Here is an 18,362-nt window from a genome sequence, read left to right on the forward strand (position 1 = left end):
TAATCTTATGTGATATTTATTCTTTCTGTGGTGTCCTCTGTGGCAGAGGTGGCTCGGGTTTCCAACAGAGCACTGCTCAGTTTCCTCCCATTATAATGCTGGGTACCGATGTAAAAGTGAAATATTCTTGAGTACAGAGTAAAACTCCAATCAAAAAAATAAATAAAGCACTCTGGTATATGTTAAATTTTCTTTATGGCTTACCTTAGGTTACAGCTGTCCTTAATGGTTACATTATTGTACTGTCTGGTTTTGACTTGAATTCTGCTAAGCATATCTTTCGGCCTATAACTATATGTTTTGCTTGTTTGTGGGACAATGCTTGATTGATGTTCTTAATTTTCAAAATGTTTCCATTTATATCGCATCATTTTCATAGTACACGTAAATAAATTATCAGCTGTATTTAGCTTACTCTAATTTCTAAAATGTAAAAAATTCGGTTTATGCGGCTTAATCAGTTGTTCCTTAACAAATAATACTTCATGCAGCATCAGTATTCCGTGACTGAGTGGGTCATCATAATTATAGCTTACATTTTTACACATTTGCCATCTTTTGTTTTTTTATCCAGTTGCTTGGATTCATGTACAGCTGGTTAACATTTTACCATCAAGGTAAGCACACTGTGGACGCATTAAAAAATGGTTACCCAGGGAAAACAAGTGCAATTTCATCTTAATGTCATCACTTGTTGAGTACATGTAACAGTTTAATTGTTTGATTGGCCTTCATATATACAGTAGACTTCATTGGTTGAGGTTTAGTGCAGTGGGGCCTGACTTCAATTTTGGATATATGGTTGTGGCTGATCGGTTGTAACACATGTCTTTCAAACACTTGGATACATGAGGCTTTGGTTAAGTTCCAGTACCAGGGAGGGAGTGGTTGATACGCTTGTTCTTGGCTCTTAGTGGCTCAAAGGCAGTCAAAGGTACTTCTGTGAATACATATATGTGGTGTTACATGAAGTTTGTAGGAAACCACTTGCCTTTCCTTAATGCAACATACCTGTACACCTTGCGCACTAAAAGGATGTGGTTTACTTTGGGAACTCTGATACCTCCCACTCATGCACAGCTGACCACTGTCTCAGAATTACCGACAGCACATCACTCCCCCTGAAATAAAGAGATGGATCACCTTAATTTGCTACCTGATTGGAATAAATTAACAGGTTGTAGTTTGACCCTGGCTTAGAATTTGTGAACTTTCTTATTGTTTGAATATTTGACTTCTTTAATTTTATCATTACAGGTCATGAGGTTGCCAAAGATTTCAAGCCATATATGACAGACTTACAGTCTAAGTTACAGAAGGTTTGTTAGTTATCAAAAAAAGCATTTGTAGTGTACAAAACATACATGCATATGTCAAGAGCGTCCCTGCTTTCATCATCCATCAGTTTTACTCATTTCGATCTCAAGAGAGTGCCAGAATGGTATAAGATTCCATGAACACAGCATAATATTATTGTGTAAAATATTCTTCTTTCTTTAATATTTATTGGGAACGTGGGAAGGCCTACCAGCAACCTACGAATGGTTGTGAGTTCCCCCTGGACAATGCCTCGTTTTCTCCCACCATGTTGCTGGTGGCCATTGTATTTGAGTGAAATATTCATGAGTATGGTGTAAAACACCAATGAAATGAATAAATAAATAAACATTTATTGGCTAAATATTGAAAAAAATAGTACCTACATGTAAGTATGAAAGAATACACTCACACTCTTTATTATGTATATGTTTGATGAGGTTACATTTGGCACAGTTAAAAAAGTGCTCATTTTTCCTGATTTTGAGAGTTCTGTTGTTCTGGGAAAGGTGTATTATGGTTTGCTTTCAGGGTAGGATGATATTCTACAGGAAAAAAATTAAGTTTCAAAGAAGTAACATTTTGTGACATATATTCTAAAAATGCACTTTTTGGGACAAAATTTTGGGTCATTTATAGTATTAATATTTTCATATATTAAAATACCATCAAGTGAAATGCTTGGAAATGAACAATAGTACTGGTATCATTTTATATACATTTATTTGCTTAATCCTGCCATAATTGTACCTATGATTGGTAAGTTCCTTTATCTGTTCCAGACAAGGGAAAGCTTCGATAGCACGCGGGAAGAGGCTTTACAATTAATGATGAAAATGCTGGAGGTTCGTGGAACGGTAAATAGGCTTTTTCATTCCATGGATGTTCACTACCACAGGGCTGGGGTGACTATGGATGTCAACAGTTAGCTCCCTTTGTTAGAACAGCGCATTTATACATATACATCTGTTGTGACTTTGGTTTGGTTTGCAAAATTATTTAATATATGCTTGAGTTTACTACTATTTTGGTTCCATTTATGTTTCCTTATCAGCCTGTTTTTATTTTATGTGTAGTTTAAAGCAGCTTTTAAGATAAAAATGGGAGTAACTGAACTGTGAAAAACTGTGAAAAATTACAAACCAGCATACTGCACAGATTTTTTTCTGCCCCATTCAATAAACTTGTGACTCTACCACCCAGCTAAGAAATCTGACACCACTATCCATTATCCAGTATAGCAATTGCATCACTGATTTGCATGGTTACTCATTCCCTTGTATCAGTTTTGCCCATTATAATTTGTGTTTGGTACTTTTATGTTTGAAAATCAAATGTAAGTGGTTAAGATGAAGTCCAAATACAAACCATTTGGCTGCATGGAAATGCTGTAACCCACTAGTATTGGGATCTGAAGAGATCCCCACCTACACCCCATTGACACCTCGGAGCCCTGCCCTAGTGAAATGCATGGAAGAGAAGAGAGCGGTAATCTGGGGGAGGCGCACTGACGTACTGTACAATGTAGTGGCTGTCACACTAACCTTGCCGTCCCGCTAACCGTTTGTAGTCCGCTCTGGTGTCTTGCTACCATAACTTAGGTGTAGTCTGGTGCTGTGTGGTTGCACATGTCTGTGGTTTATATATAGACTGGTTTGGTGGCTGGCTGGCTGGCTGACTTTTTGTAGACTGTAGTGCTACATGTATATTCATTTAGGAATGACGATATTAACAGTTGTCAGTGTCAGACGACAACCTCTTACATGATGTACATGTAGTTGAGATGTAGACACTTTTTTCTGTAAGCTGTTAAGATTTTGAAAGCACATTATAACATTTTGATCTTTCAAATCTCCCAAAATGTAGTAAGGTCCTGTGTCATTATCACATACATATATGCCAAAAGAATGGTTATCACTTATAAATTCAAAGCATTGAACCTGTTAGATTACACTCTGTAAGAGTTTCTTACAAGCTGCATATTTAAACTTCTGGAGGTGGATAGCATGAGCTTTATAATAAGGGGAGATAACTTTGGAAAAAAGCATGTTTAATGCTAAACTTCATCAATAGTGAAATGTTGAATGTCTTACTTTATTATGCCACAGAAACATTCTGAAATCTCAGCCAAACCTGTTAAGTGGCTATTAACAGAACTTAGTTAATCTCTTATTTTCGTGTACATTTTATCCGAGGTCATACACCCTCCCTGCAGATTACGACCACTCCAGGCACTGAGATTCAGCTACATGTATCAGTCAATAATTTATGTTTGTTTGGAATAATAAATTGTGTATGTGAAGACAAAAAAACTGAAATGCAAGTCTCCTATGTAATCTCATTAAAGTCAAATAGCCGCTCCCTGTTTGATTTGGAAGTTCATACCTTTTAACCAAAACCTGTCTGCATTTCAATACACAAGTGAGTGAAAGAGCTCACCCTGCTACCCAAAACAGAGGAGCAGGAATTTGATTGAACCAACAGCAGATTGACGGAGAGAAGGTATTTTTTTCAGATCTAGATAACGAGTCATTCAAGGAAGTCAGCTACAATGATTTTAGTGAGATTGGTGTTTTACATATACATGTACCATACTAACATTGATGTGGTGTTTGTCTATATTTTTCTCGTCATGCATGCGTCATAGCTACAGGCGCTGACAGAAATGGTAGGTACTTGCCACTGGCATGGACTTAAGTCTGTACACGGTCATGTTTTTTCTTTCATTTTGTTTGCTTGTTGACATGTTTACAGTTTGATCTTTGTTTGATTGTCTCTTTTAATACAGTGGAATAGCATGGGGCTGCTTTCTTCTGAAGTCAGCTTTGTTCTGAAGTCAGCTTTGTTATCTTGTTGAATAGCGTACATAAAGCTGTAACACTTTGAAAATGAAAAAGTACTAATCCAGCCCATAGATGTAGTTTTTCATGAGGAGGCGCAAGCCATATTTTCTATTTTCTCCTGTGCGTCTTGTTACAACAGTCACATGTATTTCTTTTTATTACATGTACTTTACTTTTTTTACACTTCTATATGCTCTTTATAAAGGAGCACACATAACCTGTTCTCAAAGCATTAAGAACATAGCTGTTAAAGAAAGATTCTTAAATGCTTAGTCTAAGCTGAAGTTACCAATAAAAAAAAAAATGTAAAATGGTATTTTTCTTCACTTTTGGGACATACTTCGCAGCTTGTATAACATGATGCCTGTTACATATATTTTTCTGAAATTGATACCCTCTATCAGTCTGAGTAAGCATGTTAACATACGCAGGCTATCCCACCTCCACTCTTCACACCCGTAAAGTCAACATCAACAGTCTACATCACTGACCATTGCCAGGCCTAGATCATCATCTATTCCTCTTTACTGCTATTAAAGAACTGACAAAAGCCTTGTCTTTAAAACCTGCATTACCCCTAAGATGTAGACAGGGGAGCTTATTTTGTACCCATGTGTGTAACATAAATATAGAGTCCATGAAATGTTAGTGTCCCGTAAACAAGGACTCAGAACTGAGGAGATGGTAGAATATCCATGTAATATATATGATATATTGATGCAAAAGCAGTACAAAATGGACATGGTTAGAGAAGGTATGTGAAGAACTGGCATCTAATCACCTGATTAACACTTTTCACTGTCTCTTTTTTTCACCCACTTTTACCTAGAATATGTGTGTACATGCATACATGTACCAACTTGCTGCAGTGTGTAAAGCAGATAGCTTTTTGCTTTTTGGCTGTTTGTTAATAAATGGATTATATTATAGGTGTTGTACATTTGGTGATGTTTTCATAGAATGTTGCATATGAATTAAACTACTTTTCAGTATGTATTTATACTATTTTTACTTGACTGCCATAGCAATTTTGTCATTTATAGACATTGTAAAATATAAGTTACAGCTATACATTTAAGTTGTGGTAACAAAATCAAATGGCCTGAAACAGCATGTGTAGTGATAAGTAAGATGATTTACATTTAAATGTTAATCTTTGTTTCTGTTTTGTTGTTTTATATAAATCACACAATTATCAGTGTTTGGTCCAATTTGATAATTTACATTTTCTTAAGTCTTCCTATTACTGCTATTAAATGTGGAAGATAAAGGTTAATTGTAATGATGATATTACTATTGTGATTGCTGTAAACATAGAGTACTCTTTAATATTTGTTTGTACAGAAATCTGTGGATCAGACAGGCACAATTAAGGGCTTTACCCGTCAAGGATACTTGTACCTTTTAGAAAAGAGTAAGTACATGTAAATTTATAAGCCTTACACTTCTGTACTGTGGTGGCTAAAAGAGACTCATTCCCAAGTCAGGTCATTCCAAAGATTTCAACTTTGGCAACCTGTGCTTCTTTGCCAGATTTGTTCGGTTTTGTGTTGGTATTCTGTAAACGGGTGCCATGTGGGGTGTCTTCGGCGTACCATTTTAGTAAGGCAGCACTGTAAAGCAGTGGGAATGAGACAGTTCTGATTCATTATCATGATATAAAGAGAATATAAAGTAATGTTAAAAGCGATGCTAAATCCTACTTGCCCAGACCAACAAACAACTTTTTAAAAAGTTTTGTAATTGTTAAAAATACTATTTAACAAGTTTCATTAAATCTTAATTGCAAGTATTAAAAACTTGAGGAGGCTGACAAGTACATTTTAGTGCCAGGAATATAACTAAGGCTTATCCAAGCTATGTACATTTATAGCTAAAACATTACATTTGTAGAAGCTCTGGGGACTGCCTGGACCAAACAGTATTGTCAGTACAGGAAGGAAACCCAGGAACTTTTGGTTACCCCATTCAACCAAGTAGCAGCCAAACTAGTAAGTTGAATGGCTCTTTGATTTGCTAACCATGTTTCGTATTTGAAAAGCTACATGACCTCTACCATGTGTTATGAACAAAATTACAGGTGACTAATAAAAATATTTGTTGTAAGCAAACATCTGTTTCTTTGTCTTGGTGAAAAGTATTTTAGTTTATGCATGTATTTTTATTTAGTATGTTCGATGATTAGTGTAGAATTTTTAGCTTACAAGAAGGGAATCAGATTTATGGTTGGAGTTGCATGTAACTGGAGTGGTAGAAATAAACCACTCTTCAAAGTTAGCAGGATCGTGGTCAGTTTCACATGTATATCATTTTTTAAGTGATTCCCTAATACTTCTGATGTTTGATATATAATCATTGTGTTGTTTGCTTTTACTTTTTAAGGTACGTGTACAACCAGACAAACTCAAGTTAACCAAATGTGTTAGGTGAGTTAGTTCTTGATAGTCCAAAATGTGAACAAATTTATGATTCAAAGGAATGAGTAACTAATGCATAACTTTTGTGTACGGTAAATGACCTAAAGTTTCGCCCTGGGGCTCAGAAAGTGTGTCCCAGAATTCATTGCGTTGATTGTGATTCTTACTGACTGAGCTTCGCCAGAGAGCGTCAGGTGTGGTCAGTGGATTATAAGGACGGTGCAAGAATGTAATAAACAAACGCACGCTTCACTGAGCAGTTAGTCTATTCTCCTACCACCAACAGTTCATGCTTCACTGAGCTGGTAGTCTATTCTCCTACCACCTACAGTTCACGCTTCACTGAGCAGTTAGCCTATTCTCCTACCACCAACAGTTCATGCTTCACTGAGCAGTTAGCCTATTCTCCTACCACCAACAGTTCACGCTTCATTGAGCAGTTAGCTTATTCTCCTACCACCAACAGTTCATGCTTCACTGAGCAGTTAGCCTACTCTCCTATCACCAACAGTTAATGTTTTCCTCAGTTTTAATCATAATGATTTAGTACATGCACTTAGCAACAGGTTGATTGTTTTATTATTATTTTGTGATAAATGGGAATTTGAGAAACTCAGTGACTACCCAGTATCTTTATGCGCGTGGAGTGTCGGTCAAGTATCCATTTTTAAACTGCAGGGCTCTCTGTATACAAAGCTGTAGCCGAATTTACCATACCGCAAATCAGTACTTGCGAACTAGGCACACCAGCGAATGCGATGATATCAGATTGACAAATCAAAACGACACCTACACATGTGCGTTTGCACCACTGCAGCTGAACATTTCTTCTTTATTCTGGCATAATTTGAAAGATTGTCAACTTCTGCCCATATTTCGTAAACATGAATACTTAATTTGCTTAATACTTATCAAGTCCCCCTCAGATGAAATTTTAGTCGTGCAGATTGGATTTATCTATGTGACGCCAGTCACTGGACTCAAAATTTCCACATGTTCCATGTGTCTATGCTTACATGATATTTGCTGGCGAAAGACAAAGCAATAATCTTATCTGTCGCTAGCGATACGAAGATCATTTCTGGGCAAAACTGCAAACAAGAAATCATAAAACATTTTGTTTATAAACCCAGTGACCGTGTTGTGTGAACTCCTAATGTGATAACAAGTCAAACAAATCCTGTCTCTCAATATGTCGGGCTCGAACACAGTGCCACGGAAAAGGTGTAAAAGTAAATCGTCATAGTTTTCGGAAATCATGCAAGATGTATGTTTTCTGTGTTTAATATGAGGCTCTTGATATAAAAACCTGAGAAAAGGAACTCTTCTGCAATATGAGGACAGTTCTGACTGTAAAGAAACAAAATGTGCATGTAGATTGACATACAAAATTGGAATTACATGGACACGGGAAGCTGATGACAGATATTTCTGAGTGAAATTCATTTTTAGCTGAAATACATTGTGTGGTCATGCTTTCAGACAGTGTTTGGAATTTAAAGGTTTGTAATAGACATCGCCTGTTTTAATACTGTCTTCGATTTCATTCATGGGTATATTTAGAGGTGTACATGTAGGCCTACTGGTGGGGAGACTTGCACACCTCACTGTCAGTGACTTCATGTGGCGAGGATTAGCAACCAGAGCTACATTGTACTAAGTACCATGCAGGGTAAGGAAACGGGCCGTGCAGGGGGCTAATCTCTCTCTTCTGTCATCAGATGGTGCAAAAGTAAACGACAGTAACTCACATGGAAATTTTAGGTCATTTACTGTATGTTCCTGTTTTTTAGTGAAGAAAAAATCAAACAATCCAAAAAACATTGCTGTTTTCAGTGTTGCAGAGGTTTGGTTTTCCACCATGAAGGAAAGTGTATAGATGATGTTTTGTCTGCCTTTTTCAGTACTTGAAATATGTGTGAATCTGTAATATTCAGTTACACAGCTCTTGAAACTTGCTGTATTTTATTTTTGTAGGAGAGCATCAGATTCTATAGAAAAAAGATTTTGTTTTGATGTGACGGTAGCAGAAAGGTATGTTAAAGTTTGGTTTTCATTGTAAGTTTTTTAAACGAAACAAATAATAAGATTGTTGAGTTACCAGTAAAGTGAAAGAAAACAAAATGTTCACTTGTTTCATTTCTAAGCGGGGCTTTATGAACGTCTTTAGGACTCAGTATTGTCACAAACATTTTACTCATTTTTATGTGCGCTAGTTGGCATTACATGTGAAAAAAAGTAGAAAAAATTTTGATTTCTTATCCACCATTAGTTGTATGGTCCACAAATTTTTCTCCTCCTTTTTTGGTTTAGTGAAATTAGATTGAGAGACTAGTTTGATTATCTGCTTGCTGGGAATTAAACATTGCTTTCGACACTTTTCTTAATTAACGGCCCATTTTTGACCTGCAGACCTGCACCATTGACATTCCAAGCATTATCAGAGGAAGACAGACGATCATGGTTAGATGCAATGGATGGGAAAGAACCTGTAAGTAGACATTTTATATTTGTAAGGTAGTTTTCCAGGGCACCCTGGATTCTTCCACCTATGAAGCAGACATTGAACAAGTGAACAGTTCTTGAATAAGGTGCTCAACAACAATCAAGTAGTCAAACTCCTGTTTGAGAATTCAGTGGTTGGTGTAAAACACATAAATGCCTTTAAATGCCTTTTACTGTAAATGCCTTTTTATTCGCGGGCATAAACTTTCGCAGATTTTGTAAGAAGACACATTCACAGGAATCAGCTTTCGCGGATCTTAACAAAATTTTTGGACGACTGATCAAACTTCAATAAAAAAACGTCGAGTAGTAAAACAACTCAAGCATTCAAGTAACAATGTTATCATTTAAACTTGTTTGTACCTGTAAGATGTGACAAAAATTCTATACAATACAATAACTTGATCATACAAAGGTAGTTAACCCTCCTAAGCTTTTAATCTTTTGAAGAGGGTTAATCTTTATATGACTAAGCCTTTACCTGCTGTGTAAGCAAATATTCGTGTCACTCACTCTGGGAGATGACGAAGGATTAAATGTGATATAAATAAATCCCACTGTTTAATTCTCATGCATCACCAGTTATGCATGAGTGAAAACTTCAAGTGAAATGTGAAAGATTTGAGTAAATTTCTTAAAAATCATCATTATGAGAAGGAAGTTTGAATTGCGGAAACCGCCGAATGATGTATCAGACGTGTCGGAAAGGTGATCTGACTGGAAGGCAAGTACAGTGGATAAAAAAAACAGCCTCTCTCATCGTATGTATATCGTATCACGTACACACGCCCAGTACAACTGATTAATTTGTATGTCTCTTACAGCAGCAATAAAACAATGTTGCATTTTGGCGATACTTACACGGAGCTAAGCCTCCTTAAAAGAAAGCGAGATTAACTGACGATCAGTTAAGCTGGATTTGTGAAAGCTGGAATACATTCTAATTAGGTATTTCTAATTAACATGTTTGAAAAAGTATTAGAACTGTAGTGCTTGTTAAGGAATTTATAACTAACGCATGCTACATTAATGAATTACTTACATGGGTTTTATATTCGATGGCACTTATTTTCACGTAAATGTGTTTGCCGCAAAATTCGTGAAATCCGCGAGTGTTAGTACCATGTGAATAAAAAGGCATTTACAGTATAATATTATATATGCATGTATTAAGGCATGGGGGCGCTCTGTGGCTGAGTGGCTAGAGTGCCAGTATGGTGCAATGACTCAAGAGCCTCTCATCAATGCAGTTGCTGCGAGTTCAAGTCTGCTTATTCTGGCTTCTTCTCCAGTCATACATGGGAAGGTCTATCAGCAAGATGCGTATGCAATTGTTGTGAACACTGGAAAACATGCAGTTGTTGTGAACATAGGAAAACATGCAGTTGTTGTGAACATAGGAAAACATGCAGTTGTTGTGAACATTGGAAAACATGCAGTTGTTGTGAACATTGGAAAACATGCAGTTGTTGTGAACATTGGAAAACATGCAGTTGTTGTGAACATAGGAAAACATGCAATTGTTGTGAACATTGGAAAACATGCAGTTGTTGTGAACATTGGAAAACATGCAGTTGTAGTGAACATTGGAAAACATGCAATTGTTGTGAACATTGGAAAATATGTAATTGTTGTGAACATTGGAATAATTTTTGTGAACATTGGAATTATTGTTGTAAAATCATTGTTCAAGTGTGAAATTATAAGAGAGAAAGACTTCTTGTAAACTTGTTGTGTTAATGTCTTACTCTCTTGTTTTATCATGTAGGTCTACACAGTTTCGGCCACTTCAGTTGATGACAGTAAGTAACCTTATTATGAGCAAAACAAACAATTTGATGCTTTTTTTCTCTTACAATTCACAAGCTTTTTTTATGCTGATCTTACAGATGAACTTTAAATCCCTTCTATCTCATTACAGTCATCTCATTACAGTTTATTTGTATTAAGATATTCGTTGATAAAATATTGTTACTTTTTGTAGCAACTTAAATGTTGGATTGTATAAATAAGTGTCTTTATTATAACCTTGAAATATTTTAATTGCAGGTTTACTGGATGACATTGGATTCAATTTTATTAAAAAGTGTGTTAATGCTGTGGAATCAAGAGGTATGCATTACCAAACAAAAAAAAAAAGAAGGAAACATTATGAGATACTGCATTTTAGCGAATTGTTTATCAGCAACATAAATGCTTTTTCACAGTTTGAATATTTGGAATTGTTTATAATCAATAATGTAATAAATGCTTTGAGCCTTAGAAGGTTGCTACTTTTGATTTGAGGATATGCCTGTCTGAATTTAATAGGGCTAGAGGAACAAGGTCTGTACAGAGTGGTGGGGGTCAACTCTAAAGTCAACAAATTAACCACAATGGGACTAGGTGAGTGAAAACCTATCACATGGCCTCTTGTTATGTGCATTTGGGAGAGGCCATTTCGCTCTTGCCATAGCCTATCTTCCTTTGAAGAATGAGCTGATTGAATCTTGTTCCAGCGGGATCAGCTGCAGCTTTAAGTCAGGAGGTTTGTTAAGTGATAGATGAAGGGTACTAACGTTCACCTTAGCACTCTGTAGTATCAGTGAATTATTCTTTAGTACTGCATTTACTGTCCTGTAAATTGTCCCAACCATCTTGACATAAACATTGAAATGCCACTTTAATTCAGTTTTTGTGTATATAAGAGGTGACCACAGAACCTCTCTGGTTGACAGTTCAAGAGTACTAGCCCTTGATCAGTGAGGTCATAAGTTCAATTTATGTCAGATTGGCTCGTCTGTGTCTTTACATCAGGAGGTTTTAATGTACACCTGGTGATATAGGATGTTTTCTCTTCACAGTTTTATTCACTCATAAACATGGTGTTTGAAATAAATCAGAAGAAAGAGATATACAAGTATACATATAATGGTGTACAAATATCCGAGTAGTTGTTTTATGTTTATGTCTGATGTATATCTCCATTTGGTAGACAAGAGGAAAGCAGACAAGGTGGTGCTAGAAGATGTTGGGGAATGGGAAACAAAAACTATCACCAGTGCAATCAAAAGCTACCTCAGGTCAGTACAAGCTGAAAGATACATAATAATGGTTTAGTTCCTTAATTTGTGTGAACACAAACAATTTTTTTTATTAGCTTGTAAATAAATATAATTACTTAATGGTGAGTCATCAATGATTTTGTTGTTTTCATAGGAGCAAGATTTTGTAAAAAAGAAAACAAAGAAGGAAAGCGCTTGACTGCTAAAAATGCAAGAATACTTTAGATGTTGTGGACGAGAGTATTTTACTGAATCTTTGTTCTCCCATCCGTCTTTTGTAGGAATTTACCAGAACCATTGATGACATTTAAGCTTCACGATGCTTTCATTGCAGCTGCAAGTAAGTAGTATATGAACACAATGTATACAGGATTTATGTATTATCATTATGAGTATTAGTTTATCTTACATACCGTATTTCACCTAAAGTTTAGCTGTTCCCAAACATTGAGGACCCATTTTACTTGATTCTGATTGATTCATCCACCTTAAGGTTACATGTACTTACAACTCTTTTTGTGAGGTTTGATTAATTTCTTAAGGACTTCAGACGTCATGTGTTTCTAAAGTGCCTTTGTTTTAAAAGGCCAAACTTAAGGTGAAGTACTGTATTTGTGTAAGCATAGTGATGGCTTCACATCTAACTTATTATTACTGAACCCATGGATGAATTTAAGTCTAAAATAGTATATTATTTTAGGGGTCTGTGGCCGAGGGCGTAGGCACGTCAGCATGGCTCAATGACCCAGGAGCCTCCCACCAGTGTGGTCGCCGTGAGTTCAAATCTTCCTCTCCAGCCATACGTGGGAAGATCTGCCAGCAACCTGCAGATGGTCACGGGTTTCTCCGCTCTCTGCTCGGTTTCCTTCCACCACAGTGCTGGCTGCCGTCATATTAGTGAAATATTCTTGAGTACGGTGTAAAACACTGATCAAATAAATACATAAATAAAGTATATTAACATGCTGTTAAATGCTATTTAATTCTATGGAGCACGAATGGTAGTAAAATAGTTGAAATATACATGTAAGAGACCTTGGCTTGGTGTTCAGTATATATTGGGTGCTGTATAGTGTTAGGTGTCCCATGTGTTTATTCTGATGTATCGTTGAATGAACCGTGACCAATATTTCTCTTAGAGTAGTAGTATTAAAACAGGAGATAATGGAGCCAATGTTAAACACAGTTTGGCCCACATTCTGTTTCATCTTTTTTTTTTCAGAACGATATAAGACTTCACATCTCCATGACATTTACAGTTTGGTTCACATTCTATTTCATCTGTACTTTCAGAACAATGTAAGACTTTACGTATCTATGACATCCACAGTTTGGTTCACATTCTATTTCATCTTTTCTTTCAGAACAATGTAAGACATTACGTATCCATGACATCCACAGTTTGGTTCACGTTCTATTTCATCTTTTCTTTCAGAACAATGTAAGACATTACGTATCCATGACATCCACAGTTTGGTTCACAAGCTTCCAGAATCAAACTTTGAAATGTTAGAATTTCTAATAGGACATCTAAAAAAGTAAGTATGTGGATTTAATGTGCAATGTACATTCTGTATAAAGCAATCTACCGATAAATACTGTATTTGCCTAATGAAGTACATTTTTAGTGGCAAAGTGAAGGTCATAAAAACTGTTGATGCTGAAACTTACAGATAAATAAAACTTTCACAATAAGTTAAGGCAAGTAATTTGCCAGGGCCATATCTAGAGTCACTATAGTTCTGGAAAACATTTAGGTTCCCAGACTGTTGGCTGCCCAAACTAAACCAGTGTTATTAAAACTAACAAGTAAATTATACAAAAATATGATAGTTTACCAATGAAAAGTTAAGTTTTCATACAAAATTCTTTCATTTACAGACTTAAGAGGTCTTAGGAAGCATCATTTTGAGTTGCATTTTTTAAATTTCTTCATGCACAGTCACAATGTCAGGATTAAAGTTTTGGATCAGAACCTAAATTTTCGGTCATATTTAGGACTTGTCAGGTAGATTCACCTGGCAGCCTAGTTGTGGTTTACTTTGGCAATTCCAGTTTTCCTATCCACAAACCTGTCTGTCATATAGGAAGTGAAACATTATTGATTATGTTGTCAAACACTGATATAAAAAAATGTTTAATTCTTTAAGAATGGATATGAATTGGATTGTTGCAGAATATCTGAGCGTTCAGATGAGAACAAGATGACTGTGGCTAACCTGGGAGTGTGTTTTGGTCCAACCCTGATGAGACCGCAGGAGGAGACAGTGGCGGCCATCATGGACATAAAGTTCTGTAACATTGTGGTGGAAATCCTCATCTCCAATTACGAAAAGGTCTGTGGTAGGCGATCTTAATCGAGAGGGGGCTGTGGTGTTTACTGTCTAAAAAAATCAGAAGAGTAAAAAACCTGGATGAAATGAAGTGTAGCTAAGATTACCCCAAGAGTTCATTTTTTCCCCCGAAGAGTTTTTGCATCATTTGGAATGTAAAATGGAAATGTTAATTCCTTATGATATAATTTTCATTCTGTAAGTAATTTTTTGATGAAATATTCTAAGAAAGAAGTTTGGATTGATTTCTTTTTCATATTATTTAAAGTCGATTGTATTTTCATGGCATGAAATTATGGTCTACCTTTGACAAAGTAATTGATTTAAAAATGGATGCATCTACCTGTCACCTTAAAGCATTGTAATACAATCAGACCTGTTCAAGTATGTTTGTATTAAACCAGAAGCAGTTCATAATTGTATAGACAGGTAAACTCATTCTAATTAGGTCTGCACGTTGATCATGTCCGATCAGTAGAATGATAAAGATGTATGTATCTCCTTTAGATCTTCAAAACTGTGCCCGATGGCGCAGACATCTCTGAGAGTCGAGTGATCCCCTCTAGGGATGGGGTATCCTCAGGGGGTGGGGGTGGGGATCGGGGGAGGACCACCCCGACAGGCCTCAACTCTTACCAGCAGCACAACCCCACTTACGCCAACCAGTCGGCGATAGGCACAGGCTATGTACAGGGCAAGCTGAGGGCCAGGCCGGCAGGTATTTATATACCTAACTCTGGTAAAGGTAGGCAAGGCTCTTATCACGGTGCTGCGGGGCTCATAATTTCTGTGGTGACAAGCTCATTTTAGGATTCAGCAGTCGTAGTAAGTTCATCTGATTTCAAACAGTAACTTTAATACCTGTTTTTTTGGACAGAGTATGGGTATATAAAATATGTTATCAGTTATGTAGTTTGAAATTAACATCATCGGTAAACTATTTGGTGTATAAATTATGAAAATGAGCCAATAAAAAATCCTTGCTGCTAGCGTATTCAGGGGAGACTACTCCACACGCTTCACTCACGCTTAGCATGGCCATCTGTCCCTCCAAGCTTCCATTTTGCTTTAATAGGAAACAAACACAAGGTATGGCTATTATTGGGGAAATGCTACATGATCTCATCATTTATTTGTTTGTGCAACATGAAGATTGTGACCACCTTTGCCAGCATCATCTTTTATCATGTTTATGCATAGCTGTTCAGGAAATTGATGACATTTACGGGTGATTTTGTATGTGTACTTCAGTGTTCAGAATTTCCTTATTGAAGGATGAAGACTTGAAATGGTTTTTTTTTTTTCCTCAAATCTTGAGTACATGGTGTCAAATGTCGGTATGTTGAAGCCTACATGTATCTATATCAGTAAGAAACAAATCTTGTAAATGTCATAGTTTCTGGATTTTTCTGTGGCCTTCATTCACAGCCATCTCACTGTTGCTTAACAATACTTTGCTTACCATAAACTGTTACTAAATCACTGGCATGTACAACTCATAATATTATACTATTGTTAAACAGAAATGTTATTTGCTTGTGTAGTTGAATGGGAGAAATCTTCCAGTTGATCATATATAGTGTTTGTCTGGATTTACGAATGCTATCATGACTACAGACAAGGTAATAGTTTCATTGTGTTAACTTATAAAGAAGCTATATTACTAATACTTGTTTATACATCAGTTGTACTTTAATGGAGATATAACACATCATATCTCAACATATCATTACTGTATCAGCATAGTATACTCCACCCATTAACCTAACTTGGCTTGTGCAAGATCTATATTGTTCGAGTGCGGCAACAGTGGCATTTTTTAATGAAATATATATATATAAATAATATAAATAAATAAATACTGTGCATCTTGTGAATCCCATCAGTGATTTTTTTCTTGGGTGCAGTGAATGACCTTTTTTTTGACATTTACTGTGTTTTTTTACTTGTAGAAGTCCATGGTAGTTCCAGCAGCAGCACAGATTCTTTGAATTCTAGCAAGTCTATTGTGAACCAGAAAGTGGCCCAGTTCCAGGAGCGGGCCCAGTCAGCCGCCTCTTCCCCACACATTGACGGTCACAGGCGAAGTGCCCCACAACCACCCACTTACTGTAATATAGGGGTGGGAAGTAAGGGAGGTAAGTCAGCTCAGCACAAAATGTAGTACTTTATAAATGTACTGGTGAGGAGTTATACAGTAAACTATATGTGTTTAGGATTTCTCATTTTCTTATTTTTATTATTTTGGTATTTTCCTTCTGTTCTTATTTGGTAAAAAAGTTTTTTGTTCATATCTTTATACCAGAATCAAGCAGTATAAACCCCATTTGGTTTTTCTTTCAATTTTTTTTTCCACATATTTTATTATGCCTTTCCCTTGGGTTTATAAGTAAAAAAAGTTATGTTTTTTTTCTCAGGTGGTATCAAGGGTCTATCAAATACTCAGCTAGGTGACTTCATGAGTTTGCACCTCTATTAAACCATCAGGTGCTATTGTTGCAAATTGCATTATTACTTTGAAACACTAGTGAAACAGTGTAATTCAATAGGTTGACAAGACAAGTGACTTAGCTGTTGATTTGATAGGTTCTGATAGTACTTTAAATGATTGAGTTTGAAAGAAGCGATATTTTATTTAGCTATAAGGTACTACATATCAGTACATGTCCATTATCATGTTTTGGTGGTGATTTCCTACAGCAGGAGAGAGAGCAGTGGTGAAATCCAGAGTAAAGGTTCTAGAGTTAGATAGCTCTCCGAAAGTCCCTCGAGGTTTGTGCAACAAAGGGAGACAACTGTCAGATCGGCGGGGTTGGGGGAGGGGTGGATCTGAAGTTGTATCCACTGTAGAACTCTGCTGATATAATGCTGGTGGTTGGAGCTATTCGTAGTCATAAACTTGGAGATGTGGACTGGGTATCATGTAAGCATGCTGTGTATCTCTCATTGTCTTGTAGCCGATAATTCTACAGACTTCACACTTATGAAGCCAATCTTGCACCTTTCTAGTCGCCATATTGGTACTCTCCTTTGGTTGTAACATCTTGTCCTGATATAGGGAGCGCAGACAGAGAACGAAATACAGAAAACTTGATGCTTGAGCATTGTTACGGTAGTTTCATTTTATCGCCTAGCTGCCTTAATAGACCTTATATTTCTAGGTTTGTTCTACAAGACCTGACTTTGTACATGTTGTCAGTAACGTCCCATCATAATTCTGGTATTATGAACCTACACTTTAGTGACACCACCTATGCACCAACATTTCATGATCCTGGCATGCATTATTATTATTTCCTTACATTAATGACATATGTCAGGTCTTCACAAAATATTAAGAAGGCCTATTCTTAAAGTGAAAAACCTTTAGTCAGCCATGTCATCTGATATGGATTGTCTTGTATGCAGGTTGAGAAATTGATTTTCCAAATGAGACTTTTGCCTTTGCTTCAGAGCAAAGTATAAGAAATTTGGGTTCTACAGTAGGTAAATACTTGAGGTATAGCAGAAAAATGGACAAACATTCCAGCTGCTTATTGGTGCTGTATACTTCTCCTATGCAGTTTATAAAGATAGGTAAACCATGACTTTGAATGAAACATGAATTTTGACCATGACTAACTTGTCCATTTTTCCTGATTCTGAGAGTTCTGTTGAGTTTAGAAAAGTGTTGTGAGGTCTGCTTGGAACATGGGATGTTGTAAGTTTCAGCACCAAAAATATTTTGTGACATTTATTTGCGTCTGAAAATGCACATTTGCTGGCGAAATTATAGGTCTTTTAGTGTAAGGGGTATATTCCGACTATTATAGTGATTGGTTATATCAATTCTGCAAGTTTATGTGCACTGTGAAGTTTTTTGTCAACATGGGTTGTTAAAACTTCATTTAGGTGTAAACACCT

At 36.4% G+C, this 18,362-nt stretch overlaps 1 protein-coding gene across 5 annotated transcripts in view; it reads left to right on the forward strand.

Annotated features, from left to right (window-relative positions):
- The window catches only part of LOC135472706 (rho GTPase-activating protein 26-like), a 59,400-nt gene that overhangs the window by 20,082 nt on the left and 20,956 nt on the right, over window positions 1-18,362 (forward strand). For 3 of the 5 annotated variants that reach the window (XM_064752340.1, XM_064752341.1, XM_064752342.1), the window contains exons 7-24: window positions 575-617; window positions 1,258-1,319; window positions 2,100-2,174; window positions 3,965-3,985; window positions 5,505-5,574; window positions 6,054-6,151; window positions 6,543-6,586; window positions 8,555-8,611; window positions 8,990-9,068; window positions 10,851-10,884; window positions 11,132-11,194; window positions 11,393-11,467; window positions 12,057-12,144; window positions 12,408-12,466; window positions 13,562-13,664; window positions 14,303-14,462; window positions 14,967-15,204; window positions 16,412-16,597. In XM_064752340.1, the coding sequence (XP_064608410.1) occupies window positions 575-617; window positions 1,258-1,319; window positions 2,100-2,174; window positions 3,965-3,985; window positions 5,505-5,574; window positions 6,054-6,151; window positions 6,543-6,586; window positions 8,555-8,611; window positions 8,990-9,068; window positions 10,851-10,884; window positions 11,132-11,194; window positions 11,393-11,467; window positions 12,057-12,144; window positions 12,408-12,466; window positions 13,562-13,664; window positions 14,303-14,462; window positions 14,967-15,204; window positions 16,412-16,597 (1,555 nt within the window). Of the gene's footprint in view, window positions 1-574; window positions 618-1,257; window positions 1,320-2,099; window positions 2,175-3,964; window positions 3,986-5,504; window positions 5,575-6,053; window positions 6,152-6,542; window positions 6,587-8,554; window positions 8,612-8,989; window positions 9,069-10,850; window positions 10,885-11,131; window positions 11,195-11,392; window positions 11,468-12,056; window positions 12,145-12,407; window positions 12,467-13,561; window positions 13,665-14,302; window positions 14,463-14,966; window positions 15,205-16,411; window positions 16,598-17,159; window positions 17,232-18,362 lie in introns of all 5 variants that reach the window. The other 2 variants (XM_064752338.1, XM_064752339.1) reach the window with 1 other exon arrangement.

Source organism: Liolophura sinensis, chromosome 8, assembly GCF_032854445.1.
Source record: "Liolophura sinensis isolate JHLJ2023 chromosome 8, CUHK_Ljap_v2, whole genome shotgun sequence".
In the NCBI taxonomy this organism is placed as follows: domain Eukaryota; kingdom Metazoa; phylum Mollusca; class Polyplacophora; order Chitonida; family Chitonidae; genus Liolophura; species Liolophura sinensis.